The sequence below is a fragment of the Corvus kubaryi genome, unplaced genomic scaffold (assembly GCF_017639235.1).
Source record: "Corvus kubaryi isolate FWS band 111438036 unplaced genomic scaffold, C.kubaryi_AGA036_p1.0 split3-37304, whole genome shotgun sequence".
NCBI classification, from domain to species: domain Eukaryota; kingdom Metazoa; phylum Chordata; class Aves; order Passeriformes; family Corvidae; genus Corvus; species Corvus kubaryi.
In genome coordinates, this window is record NW_024582087.1 from 1,813,651 (window position 1) to 1,824,485 (window position 10,835).

Genomic DNA, 10,835 nt, shown 5'->3' on the forward strand with positions numbered 1-10,835 from the left:
AATCCTGGAAATCAAATCAAATCAAATCCTGGAAATCAAATCAAATCTTGGAAATCAAATCAAATCATGGCAATCAAATCAAGGAAATCAAATCAAATCACGGAAATCAAATCAAATCATGGAAATCAAATCAAATCAAATCATGGAAATCAAATCAAATCATGGAAATCAAATCAAATCATGGAAATCAGATCACGGAAATCAAATCAAATCATGGAAATCAAATCATGGAAATCAAATCAAATCATGGAAATCAGATCACGGAAATCAAATCAAATCGCAGAAATCAAATCAAATAATGGAAATCAAATCAAATCCTGGAAATCAAAGAAAAGCTGAGTTTTTTAGGAAATGCCTCAAGTGGGACTTACTTTTCCCACCAATGTCCTCTCCCAGGATCTTCCCAGTCACCAAGGTCACAACCAAAGCCAGGGAGTTGCAGAGTGGGACTGCCAGGGACAGGTCTGAAACACCAAGTTTAAAGTGGACAATTTGGGGTTTTTTGTCACCATCCCAAGGCGGCCTCTTGGTGTTCGGCCGAGACACTGACCCACAGCGCTGATCCTGCCAAAATCCCAGAAACCCACCCCAAAAAAAAGCCCCAGGAACCGACCTGTGGAGGCCAAGGTGAGGTAGAAGAGGAGGGATCCGCCTTGGTTGAGCAGGAAGGGCACCAGGCACTGCAGGAGAACACAAAGCTGAGCGAGGGGACCCAGCCCTGCCCACCCCGAGCTGGGCTGGGCACCCAAAACCGGGCACAGGGTGCCAATCCCTGAGCCCAGCCCACGCCAGGAGCAGCGGCAATGACAGGACACCACACGGGAAGAGCAGAGTGGGCACTGAGGACGAGGAATTCTCGGAGTTTGAAGTTTCAGGGACGGGAAGGAGCCTAAGGAATGTGGGGCTCTCACCTTGTAGTTGAAGCAGAGGAAGCGGAGCTCAGCCAGCAGCTGCCCCAGGCGGCCCCGGCCCCGCAGCTCGTCCATGCCCGCCGCTGCTGCCCTCAGGAAGGGGCTGCTCCCGCCCCACAGCACGGCCACCATGGCCAGAGCCGCGGCCTGCCCTGCGGAAAGCCGGCACCAGTGGCACCGATGCCTCGGAACCCCTCTCTGCAACACCGGCAAGCACCCAAGGCCAAGCTGGATGCAGCTTGGAGCGACTTGGGATAGTGCCGGCTGTCCCTGCTCGCGGGGATGATGCCTGAGGTGCTGCCCAACCCAAACCACTCCCCGCGCTGCCATGCCTGCGAGAAGAGCCTGACTCCCCTCTCCACAACATTCCCCGCGCGGCCACACTCTTCCCTGAACCCTCACACCCCCTCAGAGCCCCCCAACCACGTTCTCCCCCCTCATTTCCCACACAAACCCGGCCGCCATCACGCTCCCCCCTCACCCGCGGTCGCCATGGCAACGCCGTTCCACTTCCCAGTTTAACCGGAAGTCGCCTTTTATCGCCATGGTGATCGTGACGTATTTCCGCCGCCAACCCGGAAGTGCCCGCCCCCCTCACGCCTCAGCGTGGCCGCCATGGTGAGAGCGATGTCGCCACGGGCGCGGTGCTCGCGATTTGTCGTCGCTACGGGCGATTTGGCGACTCTACGCCGCCGGTCCCCCCCCTCACCCCCCTCTCCGTCACTCATTTCTTATTTAATCATTAATTACAGAAGCCCATCCTGCTGCAGGGCCATGAGCGCTCCATCACGCAGATCAAATACAACCGCGAGGGTGACCTGCTGTTCACCGTGGCCAAGGATCCCGTGAGTGCTTCCCCAGCCCCGCTAAACCGTGTAATTAATGGCGTTTGTTAATTTTTTATCGGGTTTTTGGGTTTTTTCTCCCTCCTCGCAGATTGTCAACGTGTGGTACTCGGTGAACGGGGAGAGGTTGGGAACCTACAATGGGCACACGGGAGCTGTGTGGTGTGTGGATGCCGATTGTATCCTTTGATCCCAAAAACCGGTTTGTCCCGTGTTTTTCGTGGGTGATTCATTCCCGCTGAGTCCTCCGCGTTTTCCTCTCCAAGAGCAGCATTTAACTCTTCTGCTGCCTCTTCTTTCCCCAACTTTTGGGTGGTTTTCCTCCCACCCTGAGATTTGGGATGACATCCAAAGGGATATTTGGATTTGTTGTGTGTTGTGCTGCTTCCCTGGATTTTTGGGAAGATTTGCAGGGACAAAAACGTGGAAAAGTTGTTTTAATGCAAGACATGGAGCCTTTTCCTTCAAATTTCATGGGGAAATTATGGGATTTGGCAAGGGCTCCGTGTCCATATTGGAATGTTGACTTTGCCCAAAAAAAAAACCAAAAAACCCCACGTTTTTAATTTGGTGTAGAAGCATTCTTTGGGTGCCCAGGTGGAATTTGGGGCTGGTATTCCTTCACTGGTGGCCCAGGGGACACGAGGCACGTCCTCACCGGCTCTGCAGACAACAGCTGTCGGCTCTGGGACTGTGAGACAGGTGAGGCCATTCCCAAATCCCCCTTTGGGCCACAGCTGTGGCACCTCCTGAGCCTGCAGAGCACCCACGGAGCCAGGCTGGGAGAGCCTGCAGAGGAGAAGGCTCCAGGGAGAGCTCAGAGCCCTTCCCAGAGCCTAAATGGGCTCCAGAAGAGCTGGAGAGGGATTGAGGACAAGGCATGGAGGGACAGGAGCCAGAAAATGGCTTCAAGCTGGAGATTTGGGTGGGATTTGGGAAGGAATTCTTCCTGTGAGGGCGGGGAGAGGCTGGGATGGAATTCCCAGAGAAGCTGTGGCTGCTTCTGGATCCCTGGAAGTGCCCAAGGCTGGGTTGGAGCCACTTGGGCTAGTGGAAAGTGTCCCTACCCATGGCTGGGTGAGCTTGAAGTCCTTTCCAACCCAAACCATTCCGTGATAAAGGCTGGAAAATCCTTCAGCGATTCCCGAGCGATTCTGTGCATCTCCCTTTTCCCACCCTTCCCCCAATGATCCCTGAGCTCTCTGCTGCTCCCAGGGAAGCAGCTGGCCCTGGTGAAGACCAGCTCAGCCGTGAGGACGTGTGGCTTCGACTTTGGAGGGAACATCATCATGTTTTCCACGGATAAGCAGATGGGATACCAGTGCTTCGTCAGCTTCTTCGACCTGCGCGACCCCAGCCAGATCGGTGAGGAGCTGGGGCTGCTCCAGGGGTCTCAGGAAGGAGTGTGGAATGCTGGATCCATCCCTCAGGGGCTCTCTGATCCCTTCTTCCCACAGAGAACAACGAGCCCTACATGAAGATTCCCTGCAGCGATTCCAAGATCACCAGCGCCGTGTGGGGCCCGCTCGGGGAGTTCATCATCGCCGGCCACGAGAGCGGCGAGCTCAACCAGTTCAGTGCCAAGGTCAGGGCCTGGGGGAGCATGGAGCAGCATTCCTGGGGGGACAGCAGGGTTGGGATGTGGGATTTGGGGGCTCCAAACAGCGATTTCATCAAGGATAATTAAAATAGGAGGAGGCCGAGCGCGGCTGGAAGTGAGGCCTCAGCGTGGGGGCGTGGAATGAAATCCATTTCTAAACTCCCAACCCAAAGCAGCCCAGGATTCCCTTCCATGAATCTCCCAGGTTGTTTTTAATGAGGAAATCCCTTCCCAGCTCCCTGAAATTGCCTCTTTCCCTCCAGTCAGGGGAGCAGCTGTCGAATATCAAGGAGCACACCAAGCAAATCAACGACATCCAGACCTCCCGCGACATGACCATGTTCATCACTGCCTCCAAGGACAACACGGCCAAGGTGAGCTTTTCCAGCAGCCTGTGGATATTTCCTGGCAGGATCTCTGCTCCCAGGGGTTTTTTTGCTCCTTGGGAATGTTCAGGGAGAAAAGGGAGGTGCCAAATGAGCAGCCACGCTTTGAAAGTGAAATATTCTGGCGCTTCCGTAGAATATTTGCACTTTGCCACCTCTGGAAGGCGAAAGATTTCCTTTTCTGGGGGAGTATTTTTGGGATTTGAACTTGCAGGAGCGACTGCAGAGGGAACACCCATCAAGGTGAGGCCCAAGGCTGGATCTGTGTGAGTTAATTCATCAATTTCTCCCTTTTCCCTCACAGCTCTTTGACTGCACATCCCTGGAGCATCTGAAGACGTTCCGGACGGAGCGGCCGGTGAATTCTGCTGCCCTTTCCCCCATCTTTGACCACGTAAGGATGAGCTCTCTCAGGGGATCCTTTCTCCTGAAATTCCTGCATTGTGAGTGTTCCCAATCCAGCTTAAAACCAGGACTCTGGGATGAGCCTGGGGAATTCTGCTGGGTCTGGCACAGGGAACGAGGAGGTGGGAATTCCTCAGAGGGTTGGAGGCCTGCTGGGGGGTTTGTGGGATTTGTGGGATGAGTGGGAAGTGGTGGGGTCAGTCACCACCCCTGGGGGTGTCCAGGGAACCTCTGGACCTGGCCCTCCCCTGCTCTGCTCTGGTTTCAAGGTGGGGATCAATGCTGGATTTGCTCTTGGAGGTCTTTTCCAACCTCAGCGATTCCGGGATTCCCTAAATCCCAGGAGGAAGCCCTGCAGGGCTGTGGTTTCTCTTTGTTTCTCTCCCCTGCAGGTCGTGCTCGGGGGTGGGCAGGAGGCCATGGATGTGACCACGACCTCCACCAGGATTGGCAAATTCGAGGCCAGGTTGGTCCTTTTCCCTCTGGCAGGGCCAAATCCTCACCTGGAGCACTCCTGGCATCCCAGGGATTGCACTTCCCTTTGTTTTGGGAATTGGCAGTGCTGGAGAAGCCCTTGAGGTTGTTTTTTGGGTTTTTTTGAGGATTCCCTGGTTGTTTCCCTTCCAGGCTTGTGACAATTTAAATCTTCCCCCTCCCAGGTTCTTCCACTTGGCTTTTGAGGAGGAGTTTGGCAGAGTGAAGGGGCACTTTGGGCCCATCAACAGCGTTGCTTTCCACCCTGATGGGAAGAGGTGAGAGGCTCCCTGGGGCTCTTGCAGTGCTCCCCAGTCCACCCAATCCCACTTTTTAGTTGGGATACGGCCAGATCCACAGGATTTCTGCAGCCAGCACCTGAATTTCCCCATTCCAGGCTGCCCTGGGGGGGTCAATCTCACCCTGTCCCACACTTTGGCCATGTCACTGATCCTTTTTTTGTCCCCTTTGTGGTTCCTCTATCAGTTCCAGGAGGGGTTGATGAGGCCAAACTTCCCACTCTTTGCTCCCAGCAGCATTCCTGACTTTCCCTTTCCTCCCTGCAGCTACAGCAGTGGGGGTGAGGATGGCTACGTCCGCATCCACTACTTCGATCCCCAGTACTTCGAGTTCGAGTTTGAAGCCTGAAGGAGGATTTCCCTCTCCTTCTCCCTTCTCCAAGCCCTTGCCCAGTCCATGGGCTCCACCACAGGACTGTTGGAAAGGCCTGAAGTTATTCTTGACAGCAGTTTTGGGGGCTGGGGGAAGTTGGGGAAGCGGGAACTCGAGCAGCTCCAAAGGGCAGGAATGGCTTTTACTGGAAGAAGGGTGAGGGGAACTGGGTTGGCTGCCTGCCTGCTGGGTATATTTATACATCAGGGGAGGGAAAAAAATCAGGAAATAAATAGCAATCTTTTCTAAACACAAGGAAAAACACCTCTGGGGGGGGTTTTTTAAGTTTTTTTTCGAGCTGGACCAGAATTAACCCAAGGACTTTGTTTTCCCAGCTCTGCTGTCAGCGCTTTGTTCCACACCCATGGGCAGACAGACAGCAGTGCTGCTCCTCCTGGGACCTTTGCCCATCCATGAACTCCTTCCCAGGGAGGCTCCACAGCCTCAGGCCCAGCCCTGAAGTGTGAAAAGGCTGGAAGTGCAGCAGCCAGGAATTGTTTTCCAGCTGCCACGCACGCGCCCGGCTCCGCCGCTTTGTTTATCTGCTGGGCTGACCCTGAGCCAGCTTTCCTCATGGAACAGTTATTTCCTGCCCTAGGAGCTCGTGCTGCAGCTCCTCACCCTCCCACCCTCCTGTCTCTCCAGAGGGATGGGGTTTTTTTCCCTCTTTCCTTCCTCAAAACTGGGCCCAAGGGCAGAATTCCCAGGCTGGCTCCGGGCTCGGAGCCGCTGGCACGACACTGAGGCTGCAGCCTTTGTGGTTTTGTGGAGGGGGTGGTGGTTTACTGGGTCCTGCTGGCTTTGTGTGTGATCTCCTGCTGGGATTTGCTGTGATCTCCTGCCCTTTAGCCCCAGAGCCGTCCACAGGCGCTGCTGAAATCCCACTGGGAAGAAGCAGCTTCCCTATGGAAGAGCGGGACACAGGCGAGGGCTGGGAGAGAGATTTACTGGCACGAGCTCAGTCCGGGCACTCAAAAGCTGGGAAAGGGGGTTTGTCCCCACTCCCAGAGCTCTCCATGGGCTCTGTGTCCTGCACAGCACTTCCATGGGAATATCCAGTGTCGCCTTATCCCAAAATCCCAAACTGCCCGTCCTTCATCTTTCATTCTCTGTCCCAGCAGTGGGGTCAGGGAGGGGCTGGCTCAGCCTCTTCCCTGTGCTCTCCTTGATGTTTCCCTCCACCAACCTCTGGATCTCCACCCAGGCCTCATCCAGGTGCTGGGAAGGACGGATCCAGCGAAGGAATAAACCTGGGAGAGAGAAGGGGGCTGGGTGTTATTCCAGCCCCTGACAGAGAGGGAAAAGCAGAGCAGCTTCCCCTGAGCCAGCCCAGCTCGGAGCTGAGGGTGGATTTTTGGGAGGATCCCGCTCACCCTGCCAGAGCTGGATGCTCTGGGGCTCCACGGAGGGCCAGATCACCAAGGGGTTGTGTGAGTAGAGAGGGTTCAGGAACTGCTGCTTCTCCTCAGGCTGGTTCAGCCAGGCCCAGAGCGAGTGTGTGCTTTCCTTCACCTTGCACAGGCTCCTGGGGAGGACACGTGGGACGCGTTTCAGTCCCCAACAGGCTTTGCTGGGACCCAAACTGTGCCCAGCAGGGGTTTGGCCGTGGCTGTGCCCCCACACCGACCTCTCCTTCTCGTTGTTGCACAGGAAGGTGCCGTAGGCGGAGGCGTAGGCGTTGTCGAAGAGGGTGAGGAGCAACTGCTCCCCGAATTCCAGGGAGAAGGGGAACTGGCGGCTCAGCTGCCACACGCAGTCGAGGAAGAGGAGGAAAAGCGGCGCCTCCTGCTTCCCTCGAGCGTGGGAGGAGGCGGAGCGGGCGCAGCGCAGCTGGAAGGGGTGTCCGGCCTGCGGGACCCCGAGGGGGGGATACGGTGTGAGGGCACTCAGCCAGCCTGGCATCCCCACCCCCCTTGGAACTGCAGCTCTCACCTCGATCCATTCCCTCTCCAGCAGCCCCTGGAATCCCTCCAGGGTGCGGCAGGACGGGTCCAGGATGAGCTGAGCCAGCGCTGTCACCAGCAGCGTCGTGTCCGTCCCCTCCGCCCCGTGCACCAGCACGTTGGAGTCCTCCCTGTTGGGGGCGATTCCAGGGGTGGTGCCCGGATTTTGGGCTGTACTGAGGGCTTGGGAAAGGTGGGAAAGATGCAGCTGCCCTCACCTGTCCAGGCACTGAGCAGCCAGGCAGGCCGTGCTCAGGGCGGCCTTGACGTGGCCGAGCCAGCGGCTGCTCTCCAGCCGGCTCAGCCAGTGGTCCATGCTCAGGGAGGGGTCACTGCAGGCCTCCACCAGCCTGATGAAGCTCTCCTGCAGCGCTCGGCCTCTGCGAGAGGGGACAGAGGCGTGGAGGGCTTGGTGCCACTGCCAGCGGGGCTGGAGTCCCCACGTTCACACAGTGCCAGCGCCCGGCCCTCACCTGTCCAGCGCTCGGTGCAGCCTCCTCCACTGAGGGTAGGAGGCTTTGGGCTCGGTGCCGCCGCCGCTCATCCGGGCCTGCTTGGCCGCCTGGGCCGAGCGGGTGTCGATGATGAAGCCTCGCTCCCCCTCGTCCAGGATTGTCCCCAAGAGCTTCTCGTCTTCGCGGCACCGCCGGCGGTTGGGGCCGGTCAGGGGCTGGCTGCTGCGGAGCAGGGCCTGCAGCGAACGGGGGAGAGACGGGAATGTGCAGCCGGGAGAAGGGGAGCGCCAGGGAGAGCTTAGAGATGCTCCCAGGGCCTAAAGGGGCACCAGGAGAGCTGGAAAGGGACTGGGGACAAGGGGTGGAGGGACAGGACACAGGGAATGGCTTCCCAGTGCCAGAGGGCAGGGCTGGATGGGATCTTGGGAGAGGGGGGAGGGGCTGGGATGGAATTCCCAGAGAAGCTGTGGCTGCCCCTGGATCTCTGGAAGTGCCCAAGACCAGGCTGGACACTGGGGCTTGGAACAACCTGGGATTAGTGGAAGGTGTCCCTGCCCATGGCAGGGGTGGAACGGGATGAGCTTTAAGATCCCTTCCAACCCAATTCCGGGATTCCATGAGGATGGAATCCCACCTCCTGAGGCACATGGGGAAGAGGCACGGCGGGGCTCGCAGCCACCTTCCCCTGCGGGGCGGGGAGAGCAGCAAGGCGGCCTTGGCGGGGTGCAGAGGGGCCGAGGGACGGGACGGACTCACGGTGCCGTTTTTGGGGTGGAAGTAGCTGAGGACCGGGAAGCGGCCGCCCTGCCGGAACCGGGCCGCCTTCGTCACGGTGTCATCGCCCACGGCCGCCGGCACGATCACGGCGGGAGGGTACGAGGGGCAGGTGCTGAAGTCCCGGTTCACGGTGCTCAGCCGCCACTGGCTCGTCTGGGGGAGAGGCAACATCAGCGGCGAGCCCGGCACGGAGCGGGGAAGGCGCCGGGTCCCTCCCGGGCCGGGCTCACCTGCGAGGCGACCCGCTGGAAGTACCGCTCCAGGGGGAAGAGCTGCCAGCCCTGCTCGAGCCTCAGGCTCGGGGGCCGGTAGAAGAACGGGTACATCATCATCACCGAGTCCACCGAGGAGAGCGCCTGCGGCGGGGGCACAGGCGGAGCTGCTCACGGGCACGGGGCGCTGGCACCGTCCCCGCCGTGTCCCCAGGGCTCTTCCCTGCTCCTGGCCGCGTCCCAGCCCCGTGGGCAGCCGGTGCCAGCGCTGCCGGAGCTGGGTGTTTACCCAGTTAATGCCAGACCCAGAGCAAACACGGCAGCTGCCGCTTTTTCCCCGGCCAACCCTTTGCTCGCCAGCCGGGGCTCACCTCGATGGAGCTGGCGATGTTCAGACACTCCTCCATGCCCGGGATCTCCAGCTGCAGCACCTTCAGGTCCTTGCAGCGCAGCGTGATGGTGCCGGAGGAGCCGGAGACCCTACGGGAGGCGAGAGGGGGGTGGGGGGTCAGGGCTGGGTGGGGGACACACGGGGACACACAGACAGCGCCGAGCTGCCCTCTCCCCCCGCGGCTGTGCCGGACTTCAGGCTCTCATCTGCCACCGCAGCCGGGATGGGGCACGGTGGGTGGGTGGCAGAGGCAAAAGAGCCAAAAAAGCCAAACCTGGTGTCCCGCAGGGAGCCGCCAGTCCGGGGGGGCTGGTACCAGCCCAAATTCTGCACTCTGAAGGCGAGAGGAGGTCAATGCCCGCTGCTGCCGCGGGTGGGCCGGGAGGAAGAGGAAGGACAAAGCTGGGCGGGCACTGGGGTGCCCGTGGGGTGCCCACCCAGAGCAAGGGGGTGTGGGGTGGGGGGGAACCTCCAGCTCAGGCAGAGGTGCCAGGGCTGGGAGGGGAAGCTCAGACAGGGGTGACCGGGACAGCCCTGGGGACAGCCGCACCTTTTTTCCACGGCGTCCACGTTGCGGATGAGCAGCCAGAGCTCCACATCGCCGCGGGGGCAGGAGGAGAGCAGCAGGTGGTGGCTGGTGATGCACAGGGTGCCCCTGACCGCCGGCAGCCCCGAGCGCGACAGCAGCACGTTCTCCACTGTCGCCGTCTTGATCAGCTCCGAGAACTCCATGGGCGCTGCCTCTGCCCGGCGCAGGGAGAGGGAGAAAGGGGAAATCCTGCAGCGCACGGCCCGGCTGGAAACCCCTTCCCTGTGCGTCACGCGGCTCTGCCCCTCCGAGTGGTGGCATTGTCACCTCCAGCACGCGGGGGTGCCGCATTCCCTCCCAGGCAGCGGGGAAACTGAGGCACGGGGGGGGCTCCGGCGTCCCCCCGTACCGGCTGTGCTGGAGGGAGGGGGTTTGGGGTGGGAATGGGATTGCAGGGAGCAGCTCCGGGTCCTTCCCGGCCGCGCTGGGGCTGCACCCCGGGAGAGGCCCCACCCCGACCCCGCTGCCAGGGTCGCCACGGGCTTTGCTGTCCCTAAAGCTACCCCCGGGGTGGGGACGGGGCAGGAGCTGCTGCCAAGGGTCCTGGGTGAGGAGGAGGAGGAGGAGGGCGGATGGTCCTGCCCCGGCCACCCCTTTGCTTACCTGCTCGGGCTGGTGGTAGGTGGGGACCGCGGGGGACAAGCGGGGACCTCGGGGGACAAGTGTGGGGCCAGTGGGGTGCAAAATAGGGCACCTCAGAGTGCCAACAGGGAATTGCTGGCCATAAGGAGAGGACTTTTGGGGTGAAAGCGGGGATTTTGGGGTGCAAGCAGGGGACTTTGGGGCACAAGGAGGAGTCTCAGGGTGCAAGGAGGGGACTGTGGGGTGCACCAGGAGTCCTGGGGTGCAAGGAGAGGACCCTGAGGTGCCAGCGGGGCATCAGCGGAGGAGCTCGGGGTGAGAGCGTGGGGATTTGGGGGTGCAGGAGGGGGAGCTCGGGGTGGAAGCGAGAGGGCGGCGATGCCCCGCACGGCCCGGCCCGGCCGGCGGATGTCGGGTTTAAGGTGGCCCGGTCCGGAGGGACGCGGCGATCCCCGGAGCTCGGTCTGGGGGGGTCACTGCGTGCGGTGCGACAGCGAGGGGACACGGGCGGGGCCGTGGGAAGGGACACGCGGGGGGACAGCGGGGCCGGAGAGCAGCGAGGGGGGAGCACGCGGAGTATTTGGGGGCTACTC

General features: G+C 60.1%; 4 protein-coding genes across 7 annotated transcripts in view; 2 read left to right on the forward strand and 2 right to left on the reverse strand.

The window, feature by feature from the left end:
• TMEM234 (transmembrane protein 234) overlaps window positions 1-1,453 on the reverse strand; it is a 2,801-nt gene extending 1,348 nt beyond the window's left edge. The window contains exons 1-4 of one of the 2 annotated variants that reach the window (XM_042015608.1): window positions 1,393-1,453; window positions 912-1,063; window positions 614-680; window positions 372-464 (exon numbers count right to left, since the gene is read on the reverse strand). In XM_042015608.1, the coding sequence (XP_041871542.1) occupies window positions 372-464; window positions 614-680; window positions 912-1,063; window positions 1,393-1,405 (325 nt within the window). In that variant the 5' untranslated portion in view covers window positions 1,406-1,453. Of the gene's footprint in view, window positions 1-371; window positions 465-613; window positions 681-911; window positions 1,349-1,392 lie in introns of those variants that run through there. The other variant, XM_042015607.1, reaches the window with a different exon arrangement.
• EIF3I (eukaryotic translation initiation factor 3 subunit I) lies at window positions 1,421-5,548 on the forward strand. Its single transcript, XM_042015563.1, has 11 exons — window positions 1,421-1,529; window positions 1,664-1,756; window positions 1,848-1,935; window positions 2,393-2,458; window positions 2,972-3,121; window positions 3,214-3,341; window positions 3,620-3,730; window positions 4,047-4,136; window positions 4,540-4,613; window positions 4,807-4,899; window positions 5,188-5,548. Exons 1-11 carry the CDS (start codon window positions 1,527-1,529, stop codon window positions 5,267-5,269), a joined length of 978 nt encoding a protein of 325 aa, XP_041871497.1. The 5' UTR covers window positions 1,421-1,526; the 3' UTR covers window positions 5,270-5,548.
• A 671-nt stretch (window positions 5,549-6,219) lies between these two features.
• Window positions 6,220-10,457, reverse strand: LOC121658513 (myotubularin-related protein 9-like). Of its 3 annotated transcripts, none has more exons than XM_042015535.1 (12): window positions 10,264-10,457; window positions 9,622-9,814; window positions 9,346-9,405; window positions 9,052-9,160; window positions 8,699-8,824; window positions 8,448-8,621; window positions 7,710-7,927; window positions 7,455-7,616; window positions 7,226-7,367; window positions 6,921-7,141; window positions 6,667-6,818; window positions 6,220-6,543 (listed from the first exon to the last, which is right to left on the reverse strand). In XM_042015535.1, exons 2-12 carry the CDS (start codon window positions 9,801-9,803, stop codon window positions 6,389-6,391), a joined length of 1,701 nt encoding a protein of 566 aa, XP_041871469.1. In that variant the 5' UTR covers window positions 9,804-9,814; window positions 10,264-10,457; the 3' UTR covers window positions 6,220-6,388. The 3 variants fall into 3 exon arrangements, with proteins under 3 accessions (XP_041871469.1, XP_041871467.1, XP_041871468.1); XM_042015533.1 differs by having other exon boundaries at window positions 9,622-10,017; window positions 10,264-10,332; XM_042015534.1 differs by lacking the exon at window positions 9,346-9,405 and having other exon boundaries at window positions 9,622-10,017; window positions 10,264-10,331.
• Window positions 10,458-10,599: 142 nt separating this feature from the next.
• Window positions 10,600-10,835, forward strand: part of FAM167B (family with sequence similarity 167 member B) — a 2,191-nt gene continuing 1,955 nt past the window's right edge. The window contains exon 1 of the mRNA XM_042015598.1: window positions 10,600-10,727. Coding sequence (XP_041871532.1) covers window positions 10,621-10,727 — 107 coding nt within the window. The 5' untranslated portion in view covers window positions 10,600-10,620. The remainder of the gene's footprint in view (window positions 10,728-10,835) is intronic.

What these genes read in the sequence shown, in the direction of transcription:
- LOC121658513 (XM_042015535.1), bottom strand. Translation starts at nt 9,803, where the DNA reads ATGGAGTTCTCGGAGCTGATCAAGACGGCGACAGTGGAGAACGTGCTG. An exon ending in TCCACCCCAAAAACGGCACC is followed by an intron (nt 7,928 to 8,447) that starts GTGAGTCCGTCC and finishes CGTTCGCTGCAG; the next exon opens with GCCCTGCTCCGCAGCAGCCA. An exon ending in TGGAGAGGGAATGGATCGAG is followed by an intron (nt 7,142 to 7,225) that starts GTGAGAGCTGCA and finishes GGGGTCCCGCAG; the next exon opens with GCCGGACACCCCTTCCAGCT.
- EIF3I (XM_042015563.1), top strand. An exon ending in TCAACCAGTTCAGTGCCAAG is followed by an intron (nt 3,342 to 3,619) that starts GTCAGGGCCTGG and finishes CTTTCCCTCCAG; the next exon opens with TCAGGGGAGCAGCTGTCGAA. An exon ending in CCAAGGACAACACGGCCAAG is followed by an intron (nt 3,731 to 4,046) that starts GTGAGCTTTTCC and finishes TTTCCCTCACAG; the next exon opens with CTCTTTGACTGCACATCCCT.